Source organism: Mirounga angustirostris, unplaced genomic scaffold, assembly GCF_029215605.1.
Source record: "Mirounga angustirostris isolate CCGP_5_RB_7025 unplaced genomic scaffold, mMirAng1.0.hap1 SCAF_13, whole genome shotgun sequence".
Classification (NCBI taxonomy): domain Eukaryota; kingdom Metazoa; phylum Chordata; class Mammalia; order Carnivora; family Phocidae; genus Mirounga; species Mirounga angustirostris.
The window spans coordinates 877,877-901,030 of NW_026991721.1; the positions used below are offsets into that span (position 1 = coordinate 877,877).

At 64.5% G+C, this 23,154-nt stretch overlaps 1 protein-coding gene across 1 annotated transcript in view; it reads left to right on the plus strand.

Annotated features, from left to right (window-relative positions):
• The first annotated feature begins 573 nt into the window (after positions 1 to 573).
• MUC5AC (mucin 5AC, oligomeric mucus/gel-forming) overlaps positions 574 to 23,154 on the plus strand; it is a 29,010-nt gene continuing 6,429 nt past the window's right edge. Inside the window, 44 exon segments of the mRNA XM_064576419.1 lie at positions 574 to 646; positions 1,926 to 1,997; positions 2,587 to 2,646; positions 2,853 to 3,114; positions 3,442 to 3,556; positions 3,871 to 3,961; positions 4,607 to 4,716; positions 4,846 to 5,038; positions 5,278 to 5,327; positions 5,329 to 5,546; positions 5,808 to 5,946; positions 6,134 to 6,244; positions 6,796 to 6,865; positions 6,941 to 7,078; positions 7,164 to 7,328; positions 7,679 to 7,773; positions 8,205 to 8,331; positions 8,503 to 8,758; positions 8,835 to 8,887; positions 9,217 to 9,317; positions 9,487 to 9,638; positions 9,859 to 9,997; positions 10,101 to 10,214; positions 10,309 to 10,488; positions 11,190 to 11,429; positions 11,652 to 11,808; positions 12,352 to 12,480; positions 12,704 to 12,866; positions 13,275 to 13,318; positions 13,406 to 13,594; positions 14,226 to 14,824; positions 14,953 to 16,481; positions 16,528 to 17,407; positions 17,674 to 18,192; positions 18,421 to 18,618; positions 18,698 to 18,970; positions 19,387 to 19,686; positions 19,915 to 20,105; positions 20,196 to 20,310; positions 20,395 to 20,609; positions 20,707 to 20,853; positions 21,865 to 21,905; positions 22,189 to 22,397; positions 22,789 to 22,963. Coding sequence (XP_064432489.1) covers positions 574 to 646; positions 1,926 to 1,997; positions 2,587 to 2,646; positions 2,853 to 3,114; positions 3,442 to 3,556; positions 3,871 to 3,961; positions 4,607 to 4,716; positions 4,846 to 5,038; positions 5,278 to 5,327; positions 5,329 to 5,546; positions 5,808 to 5,946; positions 6,134 to 6,244; positions 6,796 to 6,865; positions 6,941 to 7,078; positions 7,164 to 7,328; positions 7,679 to 7,773; positions 8,205 to 8,331; positions 8,503 to 8,758; positions 8,835 to 8,887; positions 9,217 to 9,317; positions 9,487 to 9,638; positions 9,859 to 9,997; positions 10,101 to 10,214; positions 10,309 to 10,488; positions 11,190 to 11,429; positions 11,652 to 11,808; positions 12,352 to 12,480; positions 12,704 to 12,866; positions 13,275 to 13,318; positions 13,406 to 13,594; positions 14,226 to 14,824; positions 14,953 to 16,481; positions 16,528 to 17,407; positions 17,674 to 18,192; positions 18,421 to 18,618; positions 18,698 to 18,970; positions 19,387 to 19,686; positions 19,915 to 20,105; positions 20,196 to 20,310; positions 20,395 to 20,609; positions 20,707 to 20,853; positions 21,865 to 21,905; positions 22,189 to 22,397; positions 22,789 to 22,963 — 9,397 coding nt within the window.

Sequence of the window (23,154 nt, forward strand, 5' to 3'; positions counted from 1 at the left end):
GCTCCCCGGCCCAGTGGGTCCGGCCACTTCCACCCCTCGTGACCATGAGGCCACGTGTGACTCAAGCTGGCCTGGGGCTGCCCACTGCATGCCTAGAGCCAGGAGCCAGAAGCCCAGTCAAGGTCCGAGGCGGTGCCAAGCCGGGGGCTGCACTGTGGGGCAGGGTCCTGTCGCTGAGGGTGCTGCCCCCTGAGCCCCTCTTCGGAGAGGGTGAGGCCCTGGCAGCCCCAGCAGCCCCAGGAAGTCTGTGGGGTCCGGCTTCACAGAAGCATGCCTAAGGAAGCTGCAGGGGTGAGGGGCATGGCAGGAGGATCCCTGCAGGCCAGGACTGGAGAACCCTCAGGAAACCAGGCCCCACCTGGCAGCTACGCCCATCTCTGCCTGGCTCCGGCTGCTGGCCAGCCGAGAGTGAGTGCCCACTGTTTGCCTGAGTGAGGGGAATGGCAGGCCCTGTCCCGCCCACCCACGTGAAGCTACTGGGCCGGAGCCAGCTCTGGGGCTACAAAAGGCTCCTGCCCACTCAGGTCCTTCTTCAGACGCTGCCCCTGGGGACTTCTCCCCTCCCTCTGTAGGATGGGTGTCGGCTGGAGGAAGCTGGCCCCACTCTGGGCCCTGGCCCTCACCCTGGCCTGTGCCCAGCACACAGGTAAGGCTCCCACTGAGCGGCTTTCCCGGGGTGGCCCTGACCTGGCATCCCCGTGGTTCCCCTACATCCGGGGGCGGCTCTGGGCCCGGGAGGGCAGCAGGCAACTCCGAGGTCTTACCCTGGGCCCCAGGGAAGCTGAGAGTGGCTCCCGGCCCCTTGGCCCTGGGCTCTGGCCCTCGCTGTCTTGCAGTTGCCAGCTTGTGGGGTTGGGGAGCTCTCAGGGGCCGCGGGGGTCCACGTGGGGGCAGGGGCCCCTGAGGTGGGGAAGCAGGAACCCAGCGTCTCCGAGCCCCTCGTCTGTCTTCCTGTCCATCCATGTGTGATTTCCTGCTGCTTGCTGCCTCTGCCCCCTGCTCTGAGCAGGTCCTTGGGGCCCTGCAGCCTGGCAGAGCTGCCCACCTGTCCCTGGGAACCCCCTCACCACACGGCCCAGTCCACCAGCTCGTTTTCCACATCTGGGCCTTGAGAGGGGTTTCCAGGGGGCCTCAGCCATGGGGGGCGGGTGTGATCGTGAGGTCCACACCGTGAGGATGCTGGGGAGAGGCTCTTGGACCCTCTGAGGCCCCCTCCCACCCAGGTCTGCACCTTGTGGCCTCTGCGTCCCAGGGGATAGCTGGGTCCTGGGCAGGTGCTGGGTGACAGGGTGCTCCCAGAGGAGCTGCCCGGGGCAAGGGGGCAACGTTCCCGAGGCCCTCAGCACCATGGGCACCACAACATGGCACCCCGCGCGCCCGCACCCTGCAGTCCCCGGCCTCCTGCCACTGCGCGCACAGGGCCAGCCCTTGCTGGGCCCTCCCGGGGCATCTGCGTCAGGGATGAGCATAGACTGTCCCTGCAGGGTCAGGGCCTGGGCCGGGCAGCCTCACCCCACTCGGCTCCGCATCCCCCAGTCTATCCCAAATTCTCCCCCAGGGCCCTGGTTGTCTCCTGGCACACTCAGCCGACCCATAGCTTTTACCGTCTGGTCCCTCCACAGGCTGCCATGCAGTGTGCTCTTTATGTCCCAAGCAGGGAGATACTCAGTGTGAATGAAGGAATAGTGAATGAATGAATGCCACGTCAGGGCCTGGGGACCCCCAAGTGCTCGTGGGGCCAAGCTGAAGGAATGCCTATAGAAGCTCATGGGCCTGACGTGGGCAGCATGGGCAGAGACCCTCCCCGCAACCCCAGCCCTGCGCAGAGAGAACCCCCACCTGTTCTGGGCCCTTCCGTCTGCTCGTCCCTCTCTCTGTGCCCTGCCCGCCTGGCTCAGGCCCAGTGTCCTCTCTTCTTCCCATAGGCCAGGCTCAGGATGGCTCTGTGGAACATGGCCACAAGTCCCCAGACCTTCCCGTCCCCCAGGAGCTTGGTGGTGAGTCGACCCCCACCTGTCAGGGCTGCCCTGCCCCACTCCCTCGGGGCCAGAACTTGGGGGGCTGGAGGACACCCCCACACACAGCCCCGGTCGGTCACCTGGGGGCCCCCGAAGGCTGCTTGTGTCCCCGTGGCGGCTTCAGACAGGAGGACAGGCTAGAGGCCCGAGCTCACAGCGACGTCCTCCTGTCTCCGCATAAGTCCTGATCCCTTAGCCACATATGCGTCCCCTTGGCCTGGGGCGGGGGGCTGGCGGGTGGCCTCTCTGGGGATTCCTGTGCCGCCATGCTGGGCGTGCTGCCCTGGGAGAGAGTCATTCCCCCAAACTGGGCTCAGAGGGAGGCTCGTCCGTGCCTGGCCTCAGCGCCCAAGGGGTCGTCCTGGGCACCTGGTGCTGACTCGGGCATTTCTGAGACTCTGGGCACCAGGGACGAGTTCTGGGCAGAGTCCCGGGCCAGACAGCTCACAGCCCCTCGGGGCGGCCCAGAGGGAGTGGTGCCGGCAGGCTTGGCGAGGGCAGCAGAGACGCCCGACTCCGGCCACAGCCGTGCTTGTGGGCAGCCTGACACGGTGCCGCATTCCCGCAGGCCACCCACTCCGTGTGATGACCGTCCTGCCCCCTCTGAGGACAGCCCCGGTGGTGCGAGGTGAGAGAGGGTCTGTGAGGCTGGGCAAGGGGGCGGCTGGAAGGGGTCCCTCTGCCCAGGTGGACGCGGAGTAAGTCCTGGAGGGGGTCTGTGTTCCCAGGACGGCCTGGGTCCAGGCAGCTCCTCCCCAGCCGCCCGGGCCCCGGGCAGCCGCGTCCCAGGCTCGGGGCGCAGGGCAGCACCCTCAGGCCCGCCTTGGCCCACAGCCCGGAACCCCGCGCACAACGGGCGCGTGTGCAGCGCCTGGGGCGACTTCCACTACAAGACCTTCGACGGCGACGTCTTCCGCTTCCCGGGCTTGTGCAACTACGTCTTCTCAGCGCACTGCGGAGCTGCCTACGAGGACTTCAACATCCAGCTGCGCCGCGGCCGGGCGTCCAACGCCACCACGGTCATCGGAGTCACCATGAAGCTCGATGGCGTGGTCATCCAGCTGACCAAGAGCTCCATCCTGGTCAACGGCCGCCCGTGAGTCTGGGTGGTAGTGGGGGGACGTGGGGTCGTCCCCGAGCACCGGTCCCCCCGGGCACTCCCCAGGTCTCTGTGCTGGGTGCCTGCACACGCCCCCAGAGGCCCAGGGCTCTTTTCCTGCCTGCGGAAGTAGCCCCCTTCCTAGTTCCTCTGTGCCACCGGAGCTCCGGGGTCCCCCGTCCTTCTCGCGCCTGGGGCACTGTCCGTGGGCACAGGGATCTCGTCACAAACGTGCCCGTAGGGGCCCTCCCTGGCCAAGGGCCAGACCTCCATTGCCCTGTCCCTGAGTGCCCTCGGAGCCTCAGCCTGGCCCTCTCTCCGCAGAACTCAGCTGCCCTTCAGCCAGTCCGGGGTCCTCATCGAGTTCAGCGGCAGCTACCTGAAGGTGGTGGCCAAGCTGGGCCTGGTCTTCATGTGGAGCCAAGATGATAGCCTCCTGGTGAGGCCGGGGCCCGGGCCGGGGAGGGGGGCACCGCCAGCCCAACAGCCTCCCCAGAGAAGGAAGAAAGTGGTCTGGGCAAGGGTGGGTGGGATGGCCAGACCCCACTGCACAGGGCCGGTGAGGCGGGGCCCGGGGGACCTAGTCCCCCCCCGATGAAGACCCTGCTGGCGTGGGGGGCAGGGGTCCACAGCCCACGACACTTCTGTGAGGAGCCCCCAGCCCCTCCTTGGGAATGTCCCACACCTCCTCTGTCCTCCCTGTCCTGAGACGTCCCTGTGGGGCCAGGCGTCTGACATGCATTCTCATTCCAGCTGGAGCTGGACCCCAAGTACGCCAACCAGACCTGTGGGCTCTGCGGAGACTTCAGCGGCCAGCCGGTGTTCAATGAGTTCTTCTCCCATGGTAAGCCCCCTCCCCGCGGCTGCCCCACGGTAGCCGGGCCCCTTCCTCAGCGCTGCCTGGAAGGCTGTCTTCCAGAATGTCCTCAGCTTGTGTGCCCGTGTGCACGCACACTCAGAGCCGCACGCACGCGCCCACACGTGCTCACACGCACCAGCTCACACGCACACGGGCCTCCCGCGCCCTCTGCACCGTCTCCGAGCGGACCCTCTCACCGTTTCTTGGGCCTCCTGCTGCCGGGAAGTGGTATTTCGTGTGACCCACACCAGCCAGAGGCCCCCACCCCCAGATCCCCCTTGCCAGGCCTGTGAAGCCCACAGGAAGCTCACCCATAAGGGGCTTGCAGCCCAGGGGAACGCACCTGCCCAAGCATCTGGGGGCCCCGTACAGGCTTGGCTGGGCTCCGAGGGCCGGGGTAGGTCAGGGTCACTCTCCAGCCCTCTGGGCTGCGTGCTGACAGGCCTAAGCCCTCTGCCTGCAACCCCGAATGACTTGGGTGGTTCCTCACTTAATCCTCAGACTCCCCGAACATCCTTTAACCCAGCAGCGTGGATGGGGGAGGAGGTGCAGCGGGGACCCCTCGGGCACCTTGGGGGAAGGTGCAGAGGCACCGGGAACCTAAAAAGCCTGGCGTTGTGCTTCCTGCAGGTGTCAAGCTGACCCCCATCGAGTTTGGGAATCTGCAGAAGATGGACGGCCCCACGGAGCAGTGTCAGGACCCTGTCCTTGTACCCCTGAGGGACTGCTCACCTGGCCCTGTAAGCCCTGACGTGAATGGGCGCCGGGGGTGGGTCCTGCGCCTGCGGGGCCGAGGCGGGGTGGGGGCCGGGACTCCAGGGGAGGGTCCGGAGCCTGCACTCAGCCTGGCCTCCTGGCTCCGCGCCCAGGGTGTCTGCGAGGAGATCCTGAGCGGCTGGCTGTTCTCGGGCTGCCGCGCTCTGGTGGACCCCCGCCGCTACGTGCAGGCCTGCCGGCAGGACCTCTGCCTCTGTGAGCACGCTACCCACACCAGCTGCATCTGCCACACGCTCGCCGAGTACTCCCGCCAGTGTGCCCACGCCGGGGGGCAGCCCCTGGACTGGAGGGGCCCCCACCTCTGCCGTGAGTGCCCCCGTCGTGTTGCCCTGCTTTGGCCCGGAGGTGGGTGCGGGATGTGACTCGGCTGCGTCCTCCCCGCTGCAGCCCAGACCTGCCCCCTCAACATGGAGTATCACGAGTGCAGCTCGCCCTGCGCGGACACCTGCTCCAACCTGGAGCACTCCCAGCTCTGCGAGGACCACTGTGTGGCTGGCTGCTTCTGCCCCGAGGGTGAGAGGAGCCCCCCGAGAATCACACAGATGCCTTCGGGGCCCCTGGGTCTGAGGAGCCCCTGAAGGGCAGAGCGACCGTGGGCAGAGGGCGGGTCCCCTCCCCCTGCTCAGGGGGCGGACTCAGCCTGGCACCTGCCGTACGGCCTGCCCGCTTCTGCAGGGATGGTGCTCGATGACCTCGGCCAGGCCGGCTGCATCCCTGCAACCCAGTGCTCCTGTGTGTACAACGGGGCCGTCTACGCTCCAGGAGCGAGCTACACCACAGACTGCACCAACTGGTAGGACCCCAGGCCCCCGCCCTCCCGTACCCCTGGACGTGTCCTGGGATGGCCCCCGGGAGGCTGTGGCCCAAGTGCCGGCTGTCATCTCTCACCTGGGGCCCCGGGCACGGGCCAGGGGCTCGTCATGCAGACACCGGGGGGCCCGGTCTGTGCAGTGGTGCAGGCGGGTCTGGGCCAGACCCGTGTCCACCTGCCAGTGTGGAGGCTGGGCTGGACGCTCCCAGGGGCTGCACACGCATGGTCTCTGCCCGTACTCAGCACCTGCTCCGGGGGCCAGTGGAGATGCCGGGAGCTGCCGTGCCCGGGCACCTGCTCGGTGCTGGGGGGCCCCCACGTCTCCACGTTCGACGAGAGAGAGTACACAGTGCACGGGGACTGCAGCTACGTGCTGGCCAAGGTGCGGGCCCCAGGTCCTTGCTCCAACACAGCGCTTTCAGCCGCGGCCGCCCCGCCCGGGCTGCAGACAGCTGCGGCATCTGTGGCCCCCCGCTCCTGGCGCCACCCCAAAGGATTTCCAGGGTGGGCGGGGAGGCGGGGCGGGGGGCTGGCGCCTCTGGGCCAAGCGTGAGGACCTGTGTCTGCAGCCCTGTAAGAGCAGTGCGTTCACTGTGCTGGCCGAGATGCGTGGGTGCGGCCGGACGGACACCGAGACCTGCCTGAGGAGCCTGACGCTGAGCCTGGGCGGGGGGCACACGGTGAGAGCAGACATGGGGGCCGGGGGGCGCACGGTGAGAGCAGACCCGGGGGTTGGGGGAGTCTGTGTCCCTCATGCAAGTGACCTCTGCCCAAGCCCTTGACCTGGCGTGGGCAGCGAGGGGCCGGGGCTCAGCCTGAGGACCCTCCCACCCCACGGGTCTCTGAGTGTTGGTCCCTAGATGGAACCGCTTGGGGGAGGGGCACCATGGCCTCCACGCCTGCCCCCACCAGCCCTGAAAGGAGGGACCAGGGCACCCCCGGTAGCTCAGCTTCATTGAAGACACCTTGTCTCTATTTTATTTTTTATTTATTTTTGTTCTTTATTTTTAGTTTTTCATAAAATCACTTGGGTTTTTACCTGAGAGAATGCTCGGTCCTTGAGGGAAACGTAGACAAACAAACTGAGCCCAGGGCAGAACTCAGCTCGTCAGCCCCTCCTCAAGGGAGCCTGTGGCCCCCTGGGGGAAGGGGTCCTGCAGGCACATGTCACAGCCTCTGGGGCCACCGGGGGCGCTGGCTGAGCCCTGACCCCGCTCCCTGCTCCTCCCAGGTCATCACGGTCAAGGCCGGCGGGGAGGTGTTTGTGAACCAGATCTACACCCAGATGCCCATCTCAGCAGGTGAGAGTGTCGGGCCTGCCCCCCGAGGGTCCCGCCCCTCACAGCCCACTGAGGCCTTGTCCCCTGTGTCCACAGCCAATGTCACGCTCTTCAGACCCTCAACCTTCTTCATCATCGCCCAGACCAACCTGGGCCTGCAGTTGAGTATCCAGCTGGTGCCTATCATGCAGGTGTTCGTGAGGCTGGGGCCCGAGCTCCGCGGGCTGACCTGTGGTAAGAGGCGCCGCCTGCCCTGGGAGCCCGGGCCCACCCTCAGCGGCCAGGGCTCACGGGGCCTCATGCTTGCCCTCCCGCCCAGGCCTGTGCGGGAACTTCAACCAGAACCAGGCCGATGACTTCCGGACCCTCAGCGGCGTGGTGGAGGGCACGGCTGCCGCCTTCGCCAACACCTGGAAGACCCAGGCCGCCTGCCCCAACGTCAAGAACAGCTTCGAGGACCCCTGCTCCCTCAGCGTGGAGAACGGTACGTGGGTCCCCGAAGTCCCAGGGCCCACCTGGGTGCCAGTGACCCCGGGCCACAGAATCCACTCTGGCCCTGGAGGAGGGATTCAGGAGGTAAACAGGCAAACTCGCCAACGAATTTCCCATCACTTCTGGTAAAGCTGTGGTAACTTCTGGAAGAAGAGGAACAGGGTGTTGTGGGGGTGGTGGAGGCGCGCCCTGAGCGTGCCCGCCCGCCCACCGTAGCAGGGGCGCCCGGGAGGGAGCCTGGGACCCTGTGTGCTCCTGGCGCCCTTCCCTACGGGAGGTTGCACACGTCTGTGTAGCTTCCACTGGACGCCAACCGTCCAGCCTGCTGACCTCTGTCCACAGAGAAGTATGCCCAGCACTGGTGCTCCCGGCTGATGGACGCCCACGGCCCCTTCGCCCGGTGCCATGCTGCCGTGAACCCTGGCACCTACTACTCGGTAACGCCCACCCACCCACCTCTCCCCCCCGGCCACACGGCTGCCCTCGGTGCGGGGAGAGGGGCTCCGTGAGGGTCCGACGTGGTCCGCGGTCTGGAGTTCATCGGTGCCTCCAGCCCTGTAACCAGGCACTGGGGCCGACAAGCCCTGGGGGTTGTGGCTGGCTGGGCCCTGGAGTCCACGTGGCAGATCGGTGGTGGCCGAGACGCTCTGGGGTCTAAGCCTGACCACACGGGCTGGCACCTGTCAGGTCCCAGACAGGAGGGGCTGTGGTCCTTCCAGCACTCACCTGGAGGGGAGCTTGGTGCCAAGATGGTGTGCGGAGGGCGTGGGGGCCCCTGGTGCGGGCGCGAGGAGGGGTCCTAGAGGAGGCAGGGGCGGCAGCGTGGGGGATGCTCATGGCGTGTGGGTGACGACGGCCCCGTCCCCAGAACTGCATGTTCGACACGTGTAACTGTGAGAAGAGCGAGGACTGCCTGTGCGCGGCCCTGTCCTCCTACGTGCACGCCTGCACTGCCAAGGGGGTGCTGCTCAGCGGCTGGAGGGACGGCATGTGCAGTGAGTGTCCCCCGGACATGTGCTCTGGGGCCTCGGCCCCGTGCGGGCTCGGAGCCCTGGAGCGCCCCGGCCAGCCGGGCCTGGGACCCTGCGGCTGGGGCAGGGGAGGCGGGGGTGGGTGCGGGCGATGGTTGCCGTCCTGACTGCCTCCCCCCACCTGGCATCCCGCAGCGAAGCCCATGACCAGCTGCCCAAAGTCGCTGACCTACCGCTATCACATCAGCACCTGCCAGCCCACCTGCCGGGCCCGGAGTCACGAGGACGTCACCTGCGGCATCAGCTTTGTCCCCGTGGACGGCTGCACCTGTCCCCAGGGCACCTTCATGGATGATGCGGGCAAATGTGTGCCAGCCACCAGCTGTCCCTGCTACCACGGGGGCTCCGTGGTGCCCAACGGGGAGTCGCTGCATGAGCGTGGGGTCATCTGGTAGGAGCCCTGCCGGCTGGGCTTGGTGGGCAGGGCGGCCGGGATGGGCGACCCTCTGACCACCCTCTCGTCCCAGCACCTGCACACAAGGCACGCTGACCTGCGTCGGAGGCCAGGCTCCCACCCCCGGTGAGTCCACAGTGAGGGAGGGGCTCTCGTTGTCGCCAAGCTTTCGGGTGGCCGCCCCCCAGTCAGTGTGACTGGTGGGTGTGGAGGGGTTTCTCTGTCGGGCCTGCTCAGTGAGGGGGTGGTGGCGTGTGTGAGCACGCCCCGCACACGCGCCCTGTGGACACTCACACGCTCACACACACGCGCTACGCACACACGCACCCTGCTGGCCGAGCCTCAGGGCGGGCGGCACAGACTCGGCCGCTGGGACACACCGTGTGCAGCCGTGTCTCTCAGAGCCAGCCTGGCGGGTGGCGGGTGGGGACCCTGAACGGCCCCTACCTCCCCAGTCTGCACCGCACCCATGGTCTACGTCGACTGTCGCAACGCCACGCCGGGGGCTGCCGGGGCCGGCTGTCAGAAGAGCTGCTTCACCCTGGACATGGACTGTGTGAGAGCCCCCACCCCCAGTGACCCCCGTGGGCTCCTGCCGAGGGGCCCTCTAGGGCTGCTCCCGGGAAGACGGCTGCCTGAGGGCTCCCTGGGCTCACTGTGGGCCGTGGGGGGGCCCTCGGCTGTTGACCCCCGGCCGGCTGAGCCGTGTCTCCTGCTCCCCACAGTACAGCTCCCAGTGCGAGCCTGGCTGCGTGTGTCCCGACGGGCTGGTGGCTGATGGTGAGGGCCACTGCCTCCCTGCAGCCGATTGCCCCTGTGTGCACAACGGGGCCAGCTACCCGCCCGGCCAGACCATCCGGGTGGGCTGCAACACCTGGTACGCGGCGGGGAGGGGGCTCCCTGCAGTGGGTGGTGCGGCCCCAGCCCTCGAGGTCTCCGGGGGGGGCCGCAACACCCGGTACGCAGTGGGGAGGGGGCTCCCTGCAGTGGGTGGTGCGGCCCCAGCCCTCGAGGTCTGCCCATGGTCCCCGCAGGGCCCATCCCCACCCCCACTGCCCATGCCCAGCTTGGGCCTGACCGGTGCCCCCTGCCCCCAGCACCTGTAAGAACAGGATGTGGCAGTGCACAGAGGACGCCTGCCTGGCCACCTGTGCAGTGTACGGGGACGGCCACCACCTCACCTTCGACGGAAAGAGCTACAGCTTCAGTGGGGACTGTGGGTACACGCTGGTCCAGGTACGTGGTCCCGGGGGCTCCCCGGCTGTCCCATGCGGTCCTGCAGTGCAGCTCTGGGCACCCCAGCCTCCCAGCTGCAGGAACACCCTCTGCCTGGCCACAGGACCACTGTGGGGGCAACAGCACCACCAACCGCACCTTCCGCGTGGTCACCGAGAACGTCCCCTGCGGGACCACGGGCGTCACCTGCTCCAAGGCCATCAGGCTGTTCCTGGGGGTGAGTGGGGGGTGGTGGGAAGGGACGGGGACCACCTTGGAGGGACGCCTGGGAAAGCGAGCGGGGACAGGCCTGAGTGACCCCTTCTGCGCAGAGCTACGAGCTGAGGCTGAGTGATGGCGGTGTGGAGGTGACAGAGAAGGGGGCGGGGCAGGAGGCCCCCTACTCCATTCGCCAGATGGGCATCTACCTGGTGGTGGACACCGAGGCTGGCCTGGTGCTTCTGTGGGACAGGAAGACCAGCATCTTCCTCAAACTCAGCCCTGAGTTCAAGGTGGGCCCCCCTCCCCGGGACGGCCCGCCCTCACCCCGGACCAGATGGCGTGCCTCGAGGGAGGCGGCAGGAGGGAGGCCCTTTGCTGTGCGTGCTGTGTCTTGCAACTGCTGGGACGCTGTCACAAACGCGTGGCTCCTTCTCGTGGTTCTGGACACTCGAAGTCCCGTGCAACTATCCCCAGGCCCGCTCACTCTGGGGGCTCTGGGGGAGGATCCCTCCTGCCCCCTCCAGCGTCTGGGGCCCCAGGGACGCTCCTGCCTCTGCCTGCATCCTCATGTTACTGTCTTCACTCGTGTCTGTGCCCACACGTCCCCATGGCCACAGCCCATGCCCACCCAGGGCGTCCTCACCTCAGCGGGATCCCCGTCTGCAGTGGCCCTATTTCCACATGAGGCCACGCTCACGGGTCCCGGGTCAGGACCTGAGCTGGTCTGCAGGGGACACCACGTGGCCCCCAGTGCTCCTCTCCTGCACCCCCTTTCCTGCAGGAGGGACGCCACCGTGACCCTGTGTGCTGAGTGGGGCCCCACACACGGTGAAGGCGGAGAGCCACCTGCACACCTGGGGCCCCCCTCCTCCTGGGGGCCGTGGGGATGTGGGGCCCCAGGGGAGCGTGTGGGGTCACAGGAGGCTGGGCTGGGCTCTGGCCCCTCCTACACACGCCCTGAGCCCCCCGTGCCGCCGTCCCCCGTCTGCAGGGCCGGGTCTGTGGGCTGTGTGGGAACTTTGACGACAACGCCATCAATGACTTCACCACGCGGAGCCAGTCCGTGGTGAGCAGCGCCCTGGAGTTCGGCAACAGCTGGAAGTTCTCCCCATCCTGCCCCGACGCCCCGGCCCCCAGGGACCCCTGCACCGCCAACCCGTATCGCAAGTCCTGGGCCCAGAAGCAGTGCAGCATCATCAACAGCGCCACCTTCGCCGCCTGCCACGCCCACGTATGCGGCCGTTCCCCGGGGCGCCCGGGAAGGAAGGGGCGGGCAGAAGTCGGGGGGCCCACGTCACCGTCCACCCTTTAGGCCAGCCTGTGGTCAGCCCCGGGGGCCCACGCGTCCGCTGTCCCTCGCTCTGGGGGAGACCGGCCCAGGTCGGGCCACACCGCAGGCCTGACCCCCAGGAGCCCCAGACCCCGAATCCGAAGGCTCTTCCCCTCCCCCCAGGTCGACCCCGCCAGGTACTACGAGGCCTGCGTGGGCGACGCGTGCGCCTGTGACTCGGGGGGCGATTGTGAGTGTTTCTGCACGGCGGTGGCTGCCTACGCCCAGGCCTGCCACGACGTGGGCGTGTGTGTGTCCTGGCGGACCCCGGCCATCTGCCGTGAGTGCACATGCTGCGTCGTCAGGGTGGAGGGGGCCGCAGGGACTGACAGAGTAGTGTGTGGTTAAGGCTGGTCGGCTACGGGTTGGGCCGGAGGCGTTGGAAAGGGAAGTGAAACGTGGGAATGGGGGGTGGGTGTCGCCGGTGGAGAGATGGCAGAGTGTTCTGGAGCCGAGAGGGGTTAGCAGAGCCCCCACCTCCCACCCGGTTGGCACCTGGCCAGTGGGGAGCATCGCTGTGGGGCCGCTCTGGCCGGAGTCCCCCACCCCAATGGGTGGCACCCCCAAGAAGCCAGGGGACCCACGGCTGCATCTGACCACGGGCATCCGAGGCCCATCTGCTCCAAGGCCCCATCCGGAAGGCGCAGGGAGGGAATGGCGTGAGAGCAGCCCACGAGACTTGGTGGAAGGCTGGGGGCAGGGGAGCTTGCCCGGCCCGTGTGGGGCCCCCAAGGCCACCTTGCAAGGGCAGCACCCCGCTGGGGCCGCAGGGTGGCTCACTCCGGGCCGGAGCTGGCCCACTGAGCCGCCCGCTTGCCCACAGCCCTGTTCTGCGACTACTACAACCCCGAGGGCCAGTGTGAATGGCACTACCAGCCATGCGGGGCGCCCTGCATGAGGACCTGCCGGAACCCGAGCGGCCGCTGTCTGCACGACCTGCCGGGCCTGGAAGGTAGGCTGCCACCACGCTGGCCAGAGGGGGCTGCCCTGGGGGCCCTGGCACCCTCGGCTGGGCTGGACTCTTCCCAACCCCTTGAGGCGCCTTCGTGAGCGCAGCCCCACGCGTCCGCCGTGCTGTGGGTGAGAACTGGGGCCAGGGCTGAGCCAAGGCCCCGGGAGGGGGGAGGTGGTCAGGCAGGGGGTCTGGCTGGGACTCAGGCTTCTCTGGCCTGCAGGCTGCTACCCCAAGTGCCCGCCCGGGGCCCCCATCTTCGACGAGGACCAGATGCAGTGTGTGGCCATGTGCCCAACCCCACCCCCGCCGCTGCCCTGCCGCGTCCAGGGCAAGTCATACCGGCCAGGCACAGCGGTGCCCTCCAACAAGAACTGCCACTCCTGGTGAGTCGTGTGGCCAGAGGGGCGAGGAGCCTGGAGTGTGCGCGAGATTCGGCCGGCCACCTCCTTCAGACTGGTGGGGGGCTGCCACAGCCTGGGGGTCCTGGGGTCCAGCTGGGAGCCTCCCTGTTGCAGAATGGGGGTGGGCAGCCTGAGGGATGGCAGGGAAGGGGGTCAAGCAGGAGCCGAGTCATGATGCCACCCCGAGGACCCCCTGGAAGTGTTGCCCCGGAGAGGAAATATCCATCAGAATGTCACCAGGGTGCGTGGCCTGCTAGATGCCTGCCTCCATCGCTCGGCGATTGGAAGGGGCTCCCCGAGGCTCCGTGTCCACCGGCCAGGCTGAGGGGCGGCTCTGGCACGGCGGGGTGCCCTACACCCCCAGACTCACTTCCTCCTTCCTGCCACCAGCGTTTGCTCCGAGAGCGGCGTGCAGTGTGCCTACGACTTGGAGGGTGAGCAGCAGGGGGCCTTCCTGGGGTCTGGGGACTCGGGGTCCCTGCCTGCCCACAGCCCTAACGTGCCCGACCGTCTCCTCACAGCCTGTGTCTGCATCTACGACGGACGGCGCTTCCGCCCGGGGGATGTCATCTACCACACGACAGACGGCACAGGCGGGTGCATCTCTGCCCGCTGCTCCGCAAGCGGCGCCATCGAGAGGCGCGTCTACGCCTGCAGCTCCATGACCCCCACACCGCCAACCACCTTCTCCTTCTCCACGTCCCCGCTCGGTAAGGCAGACACGCTGGGCGCCTCTCCCTGAAAGTCCAGGAGGGGCCCGGAGCTGGGCAGCCTGCCTTCCTTGCGGCTGGGAAGGCCCAGCTCAGCCCGTCTCCCTGGCAGAGACTAGTGTCCTCAGTGGCACCATCAGGGCTGGGGCTCCCAGCACAGGGCAGAGGCCATGGGCAAAGGTACCCGAGGCCGGCCTCTGGGACGAGGGCCACCGGGAGCACCCTGGGAAGTTCTTGCCCGGCCACGGCTACCTGCTCACCTTACATTGCACTGAGGGGCAGGCAGCCCGACTCCTCTCCCTCCGCTGGGGGCATCTTAGAGCCTTGTCAGGGCTTCCCTCAGAGTGCAAGTTCTGCTCAGGGCGTGCCTGGGGAGCAGGCTTCCCCCTAAATGAGATCAGTTCACCTGTTCTTTCAACTGCTGTGGGCTCCACACCTGCCTGAGCCCGGTGTGTCCCGGGGACTTGGTGCTTGCTCTCCCCAAGCGCCCATTGTAGGTGGAGACAGTCACACCAGCTTGACATGGTGAAACCCACCAGGCTGCTGATGGAGGGGGGCAGGGACAGGGGAGGAGGGGATGCCTCAAAGACCCCAGGAGACTTAGCCCTTCCGCCTTCTTTCCTGTCCTCAGTTGTGAGCTCAACACGCCCGCCCCGCACGTCCCCCACGCGTGCCAAGAGCACGGTGCACACAGGCATAACATCTAGTCCGGTTGTCCAGCCCCGCCAGACCTGTGGGGAGGAGTGCCAGTGGTCGCCGTGGCTGGATGTCAGCCACCCGGGGCGGGGCATCGACAGCGGTGACTTCGACACACTGGAGAACCTCCGTGCCCATGGGCACCAGGTCTGCACAGCACCGAAGAGGGTGGAGTGCCAAGTTGAGGGGGCCCCTGGAGTGCAGCTCCAGGCCCTGGGGCAGCATGTGGAGTGCAGCCCCACGGTAGGCCTGACCTGTTACAACCGCAACCAGACGTCAGGGCTCTGCCACAACTACCAGATTAGGGCTCTGTGCTGCTCCCCCTCGACCTGCCCCCGCTCCGGCAGCCTGGCCTGGACCACCTCTCCTGCAGCTTCCAGGAGGACAGACACTGGGCCCACACAGAGGGTTAGCAGGACCCCATCTGTGCCAACGGAGAGCAGAACTTCCCCAGCCACTGTCACTTCAACTGGCACAAACACTCTCTCTACAACTAGCGGAACACCTGCTCCAGGTACCCCTACACCCGTCCAAGTTACCTCTACAACCACCCGAGGTACCCCTACACCTGCCCCGGGTACCGCCACGACCACCCTGGGAACTCCTACACCTGCCCCAGGTACCATCACAACCACACCAGGCACTCCGACACCTGCCCGAAGGACCACTACAACCACCCCAGGGACTACACCTGTCCCGGGTACCACTCTAACCACTCCGGGTACTACACCTGCCCCAAGGACCACCACGACCACCCCAGGAACTCCTACATCTGCCCCGGGTACCACCACAACCACTGCAGGTACTCCTACACCTGCCCCGGGTACCACCACAACCACACCAGGTACGACACCTGTCCCAAGGACCACTACAACCACCCCAGGAACTCCTACATCTGCCCCGGGTACCACCACAACCACACCAGGTACGACACCTGTCCCAAGGACCGCTACCACCGCCCCAGGGACTACACCTGCCCCGGGTACCACCACGACCATACCAGGTACGACACCTGTCCCAAGGACCACTACAACCACCCCAGGGACTACACCTGTCCCGGGTACCACTCCGACCACTCCGGGTACTACACCTGCCCCAAGGACCACCACGACCACCCCAGGAACTCCTACACCTGCCCCGGGTACCACCACGACCATACCAGGTACGACACCTGTCCCAAGGACCACTACAACCACCCCAGGGACTACACCTGTCCCGGGTACCACTCTAACCACTCTGGGTACTACACCTGCCCCAAGGACCACCACGACCACCCCAGGAACTCCTACATCTGCCCCGGGTACCACCACAACCACACCAGGTACGACACCTGTCCCAAGGACCGCTACCACCGCCCCAGGGACTACACCTGCCCCGGGTACCACCACGACCACCCCAGGTACTACACCTTCCCCGGGTACCACTCTGACCACTCTGAGTACTACACCTGCCCCAAGGACCACCACGACCACCCCAGGGACTACACCTGCTACGGGTACCGCCACGACCACACCAGGTACTCCTACATCTGCCCCAAGGACCGCTACCACTGCCCCAGGGACTACACCTGTCCCAAGGACCACTACAACCACCCCAGGGACTACACCTGCCCCGGGTACCACTCTAACCACTCCGGGTACTACACCTGCCCCAAGGACCACCACGACCACCCCAGGAACTCCTACATCTGCCCCGGGTACCATCACGACCACACCAGGTACGACACCTGTCCCAAGGACCGCTACCACCGCCCCAGGGACTACACCTGCCTTGGGTACCACCACGACCACCACAGGTACTACACCTTCCCCGGGTACCACTCTGACCACTCTGGGTACTACACCTGCCCCAAGGACCACCACGACCACCCCAGGGACTACACCTGCCACGGGTACCGCCACGACCACACCAGGTACTGCTACATCTGCCCCAAGGACTGCTACCACTGCCCCAGGGACTACACCTGTCCCAAGGACCACTACAACCACCCCAGGGACTACACCTGCCCCGGGTACCACTCTAACCACTCTGGGTACTACACCTGCCCCAAGGACCACCACGACCACCCCAGGAACTCCTACATCTGCCCCGGGTACCATCACGACCACACCAGGTACGACACCTGTCCCAAGGACCGCTACCACCGCCCCAGGGACTACACCTGCCCCGGGTACCACCACGACCACCGCAGGTACTCCTACACATACCCAGGTGAAAACTACTCTCTTAACTCCAAGCCCAATGCCAGTTTCAACAACACGTGAGCCTTGTTTCAAAAAGTGTAGATGGACCCAGTGGTTCGACAGCAGCTACCCTGGGCCTGGTATAAACAGTGGAGATTTTGACACTTTTCCTAATTTGAGATCCAAAGGACATAAATTCTGTGAAAAACCCAGTAATGTGGAGTGCAGGGCAAAGTTTTTCCCAAACATCCCACTGGAAGAGTTGGGGCAGGATGTGATCTGTGACAAGAGTGTGGGGCTGATATGCCTGAATCAGAACCAGTCACCCCCAATCTGCTATAACTATGAAATCCGGATTGAGTGCTGTGAGCTGGTGGATACGTGTAGAAGCACCAAACACCCTGTGACTTCTGAGACCACACACTCAACTCCAAAGGAAACCGAGACCCAAACACAGCTTGCTCGGACCACTGGAATTTCCTCGTCTCCCACACATGTCATTGTCATCTCAACGCCGGTGCACCACTCAACCAACACCATAACTGAGTCACACTTGGTCTCCTCACCTACGACTGTCACCTGCCAGCCACAATGCACGTGGACCAAGTGGTTTGACGTGGACTTCCCGTCCCCGGGGCCACATGGAGGAGACATGGAAACCTACATCAACATCAAGAAAAAGGAAGAGAAAATCTGCCGCCAGCCCGAATACATCTCGCAGCTGGAGTGCCGGGCCGAGAGCCACCCCGAGGTCAGCATCGAGAATCTGGGCCAGGTGGTGCAGTGCAACCTCAGCAAGGGCCTGGTGTGCCGGAACCGGGACCAGGAGGGCGATGTCGGGATGTGCCTCAACTATGAGGTCCGGGTTTTGTGCTGTGAGCCCCCAGAGAACTGCTCTACCCACAAAACTGTCACAGTCCCTCACACCCCAAGTGTGAGCCCCACCAGCCTAACCGAGACCACCACCCACCTGGTGACATCTCACTCAACATCTGTGCCATCAACCACTCCAAACTCTCTCCCAACAACCAGCTCAACCTCTGTCCCAACAACCAGCCCAACCTATGTGCCCGAAACCAGCAAAACCACTGTGCCAACCACCATCCTGACATCTGCACCAGAAACCAGCAAAACCACTGTGCCACCAACCAGCCCAACCTCTGTCCCAACAACCAGCTCAACCCTTGTGCCTGAAACCAGCTCAACCTCTGTCCCAACAGCCAGCCCAACCTCTGTGCCACCGAGAAGCCCAACCTCTGTGCCAGAAACCAGCTCAACTTCTGTGCCAACAACCAGCCCAACCTATGTGCCCGAAACCAGCAAAACCACTGTGCCAACAACCAGCCCAACCTTTGTGCCAGAAACCAGCTCAAACTCTGTGCCAGAATCCAGCAGCCCAACCTCTGTCCCAACAACCAGCTCAACCCCTGTGCCACCAAGCAGCCCAACCTCTGTCCCAATAACCAGGTCAACCTCCGTCCCAACAACCAGCTCAACCTCTGTGCCACCAAGAAGCCCAACCTCTGTGCCAGAAACCAGCTCAACTTCTGTGCCAACAACCAGCCCAACCTATGTGCCCGAAACCAGCAAAACCACTGTGCCAACAACCAGCCCAACATTTGCACCAGAAACCAGCAAAACCACTGTGCCAACCACCAGCCTGACATCTGTGCCAGGAACCAGCTCATCCTCTGTTCCACCAACCACCCCAACCTCTGTGCCTGAAACCAGCTCAACCTCTGTGCCAGAATCCAGCCCAACCTCTGTCCCAACAAGCAGCTCAACCTCTGTGCCAGGAACCAGCTCATCCTCTGTGCCAACAATCAGCCCAACCTCTGTCCCAACAACCAGCTCAACCCCTGTGCCTAAAACCAGCTCATCCTCTGTCCCAACAAGCAGCTCAACCTCTGTGCCAACAACCAGCCCATCCCCTGTGCCTGAAACCAGCTCAACCTCTGTGCCACCAAGCAGCCCAACTTCTGTCCCAACAACCAGGTCAACCTCTGTCCCAACAACCAGCTCAACCTCTGTGCCAGGAACCAGCTCATCCTCTGTGCCAACAACCAGCCCAACCTCTGTGCCAACAACCAGCCCATCCCCTGTGCCAGAAACCAGCTCAACCTCTGTGCCCAAATCCGGTACTTCGTCTGCTCTTACAACCAGCACAACCCCTGTTCTCACATCTGAAACAACCCACTCCCCTCATGTGACTGTCACCTGCCAGCCACAATGCACGTGGACCAAGTGGTTTGACGTGGACTTCCCGTCCCCGGGGCCACATGGAGGAGACACGGAAACCTACTGCAACATCAAGAAAAGGGGAGAGAAAATCTGCCGCCGGCCCGAATCCATCTCGCAGCTGGAGTGCCGGGCCGAGAGCCACCCCGAGGTCAGCATCGAGAATCTGGGCCAGGTGGTGCAGTGCAACCTCAGCAAGGGCCTGGTGTGCCGGAACCGGGACCAGGAGGGCGATGTCGGGATGTGCCTCAACTATGAGGTCCGGGTTTTGTGCTGTGAGCCCCCAGAGAACTGCTCTACCCACAAAACTGTCACAGTCCCTCACACCCCAAGTGTGAGCCCCACCAGCCTAACCGAGACCACCATCCACCTGGTGACATCTCACTCAACATCTGTGCCATCAACCAGTCCAAACTCTCTCCCAACAACCAGCTCAACCTCTGTCCCAACAACCAGCTCAACTTCTGTGCCAACAACCAGCCCAACCTATGTGCCCGAAACCAGCAAAACCACTGTGCCAACCACCATCCTGACATCTGCACCAGAAACCAGCAAAACCACTGTGCCACCAACTAGCCCAACCTTTGTGCCAGAAACCAGCTCAAACTCTGTGCCAGAATCCAGCAGCCCAACCTCTGTCCCAACAACCAGCTCAACCCCTGTGCCTGAAACCAGCTCAACCTCTGTGCCACCAAGCAGCCCAACCTCTGTCCCAATAACCAGGTCAACCTCCATCCCAACAACCAGCTCAACCTCTGTGCCACCAAGAAGCCCAATCACTGTGCCAGAAACCAGCTCAACTTCTGTGCCAACAACCAGCCCAACCTATGTGCCCGAAACCAGCAAAACCACTGTGCCAACAACCAGCCCAACATTTGCACCAGAAACCAGCAAAACCACTGTGCCAACCACCAGCCTGACATCTGTGCCAGGAACCAGCTCATCCTCTGTTCCACCAACCACCCCAACCTCTGTGCCTGAAACCAGCTCAACCTCTGTGCCAGAATCCAGCCCAACCTCTGTCCCAACAAGCAGCTCAACCTCTGTGCCAGGAACCAGCTCATCCTCTGTGCCAACAATCAGCCCAACCTCTGTCCCAACAACCAGCTCAACCCCTGTGCCTAAAACCAGCTCATCCTCTGTCCCAACAAGCAGCTCAACCTCTGTGCCAACAACCAGCCCATCCCCTGTGCCTGAAACCAGCTCAACCTCTGTGCCACCAAGCAGCCCAACTTCTGTCCCAACAACCAGGTCAACCTCTGTCCCAACAACCAGCTCAACCTCTGTGCCACCAAGAAGCCCAATCACTGTGCCAGAAACCAGCTCAACTTCTGTGCCAACAACCAGCCCAACCTATGTGCCCGAAACCAGCAAAACCACTGTGCCAACCACCAGCCTGACATCTGTGCCAGGAACCAGCTCATCCTCTGTTCTACCAACCACCCCAACCTCTGTGCCTGAAACCAGCTCAACCTCTGTGCCAGAATCCAGCCCAACCTCTGTCCCAACAAGCAGCTCAACCTCTGTGCCAGGAACCAGCTCATCCTCTGTGCCAACAATCAGCCCAACCTCTGTCCCAACAACCAGCTCAACCCCTGTGCCTAAAACCAGCTCATCCTCTGTCCCAACAAGCAGCTCAACCTCTGTGCCAACAACCAGCCCATCCCCTGTGCCTGAAACCAGCTCAACCTCTGTGCCACCAAGCAGCCCAACCTCTGTCCCAACAACCAGGTCAACCTCTGTCCCAACAACCAGCTCAACCTCTGTGCCACCAAGAAGCCCAACCTCTGTGCCAGAAACCAGCTCAACTTCTGTGCCAACAACCAGCCCAACCTATGTGCCCGAAACCAGCAAAACCACTGTGCCAACAACCAGCCCAACATTTGCACCAGAAACCAGCAAAACCACTGTGCCAACCACCAGCCTGACATCTGTGCCAGGAACCAGCTCATCCTCTGTTCCACCAACCACCCCAACCTCTGTGCCTGAAACCAGCTCAACCTCTGTGCCAGAATCCAGCCCAACCTCTGTCCCAACAAGCAGCTCAACCTCTGTGCCAGGAACCAGCTCATCCTCTGTGCCAACAATCAGCCCAACCTCTGTCCCAACAACCAGCTCAACCCCTGTGCCTAAAACCAGCTCATCCTCTGTCCCAACAAGCAGCTCAACCTCTGTGCCAACAACCAGCCCATCCCCTGTGCCTGAAACCAGCTCAACCTCTGTGCCACCAAGCAGCCCAACTTCTGTCCCAACAACCAGGTCAACCTCTGTCCCAACAACCAGCTCAACCTCTGTGCCACCAAGAAGCCCAATCACTGTGCCAGAAACCAGCTCAACTTCTGTGCCAACAACCAGCCCAACCTATGTGCCCGAAACCAGCAAAACCACTGTGCCAACCACCAGCCTGACATCTGTGCCAGGAACCAGCTCATCCTCTGTTCTACCAACCACCCCAACCTCTGTGCCTGAAACCAGCTCAACCTCTGTGCCAGAATCCAGCCCAACCTCTGTCCCAACAAGCAGCTCAACCTCTGTGCCAGGAACCAGCTCATCCTCTGTGCCAACAACCAGTCCAACCTCTGTGCCAACAACCAGCCCATCCCCTGTGCCAGAAACCAGCTCAACCTCTGTGCCCAAATCCGGTACTTCGTCTGCTCTTACAACCAGCACAACCCCTGTTCTCACATCTGAAACAACCCACTCCCCTCATGTGACTGTCACCTGCCAGCCACAATGCACGTGGACCAAGTGGTTTGACGTGGACTTCCCGTCCCCGGGGCCACATGGAGGAGACACGGAAACCTACTGCAACATCAAGAAAAGGGGAGAGAAAATCTGCCGCCGGCCCGAATCCATCTCGCAGCTGGAGTGCCGGGCCGAGAGCCACCCCGAGGTCAGCATCGAGAATCTGGGCCAGGTGGTGCAGTGCAACCTCAGCAAGGGCCTGGTGTGCCGGAACCGGGACCAGGAGGGCGATGTCGGGATGTGCCTCAACTATGAGGTCCGGGTTTTGTGCTGTGAGCCCCCAGAGAACTGCAGTCACACTTCTGTGAAGCCCCACGTGACTTCACCTACCAAGCGCTCGTCCCCTCCCGAGCCTACCTCCGTGGTGTCCGCTGTGCCTTTGCCCAGCTCCGTGGCGCCACCCACCACGACGTGCTACTGCAGCGTGTCTGGCAAGCTCTACTCCGCAGGTATGTGCACCGCGTGTGGTGCCCCCGGCCGCTGCTGTCCTGTGCACAGGAAGCCGTGGTGTCTGGGAGAGGGGCGGGTCCCTTGCCCGTGCCGCTGGGCTACAGGGTGTCTCCGAGCGCGGCACTGAGCCATCTTTGAGGATTTCTTCCTTTTGTTTCTGGGCAGGAAGGCCTCTACCAGGTCTGCCCTTCGTGTGGACGTGGAGCTTGGAAGAGCCACTCTGGGCTGCGGCTCTCCCCCAGCACGGCTCCGCTCACCCCCGCCTGGTCTTTTCTCTCACAGGATCCATCGTTTACCAACAGACCGACCTCGCCGGTCACTGCTACTATGCCGTGTGCACTCTGGACTGCCGCGTGGTCAGGCGGACGGACCAGTCCTGCCCCAGCAGCGTGTCACCTCCTGCCCCGGCCACCTCCCCCCACGGCTTCTCCCCGTCGACCTCCGTGCCTATCACTGAGCAGGGGTGCCCCAACGCAGTCCCCCCAAGAATGGTAACTCCCCCTCTCTGCCCTTCTCAGAGGCTGGTACAGGGACTCTCGGCATCTTTCCAGTTCAGCTGTGGGCGGGAAAGTCAGTCACCCGCGGGCTGAAGCAGGCTGACTGTTGGGAAGTGGCCGGTTCTGGTCCTGCAGGGCTGCCGAGAGGGGGTGCCAACCGGGGAGCCGGGAGTGTGTGCAACCAGCAGATGACGGGTGCCCGAGCGGGTGGGGCCGGGCAGCCGGGGAGGGAGTGTGGGGTCGGGGCAGCGCTCCGGGGGGAGGCCCTGTGTGTGGAACAGGGTGGCAGGGGCTGGACAGGGCAGGTCCCGTCCCCTGCTGGCTTCCCGCGGCTCCCGTCTTGGGGGACTGCAGGCTCCCCAGGCTGAGAGCCGTCCTTCCACAGAAAGGCGAGACCTGGCCCACGCCCAACTGCTCTCAGGCCACTTGTGAGGGCAACGCAGTCATCAGCGTGCACCAGCGCCGCTGTCCCCACGCTCAGCCGCCGACCTGTGCCAACGGCTTCCCCCCCGCCAAGGTGGCCGACCACGACGGCTGTTGTCCAGGCTACCAGTGCCAGTGTGAGCCGGGAGCCAGGCGGGGCAGTGGGGCCCAGGGTGTCCCGCCGAGGGGGCGGGATGCACTTGGGTGAGCCAGCAGGGAGGACTGCCCGACAGCGAGGTGGGGAATGGATGGCGCCAGGCCTCCACCGGGGCGCCGAGGGGAATCCCGCCCGAGCCCCAGGGCCCCCGGGGCCGTGTCAGGAGGCAGG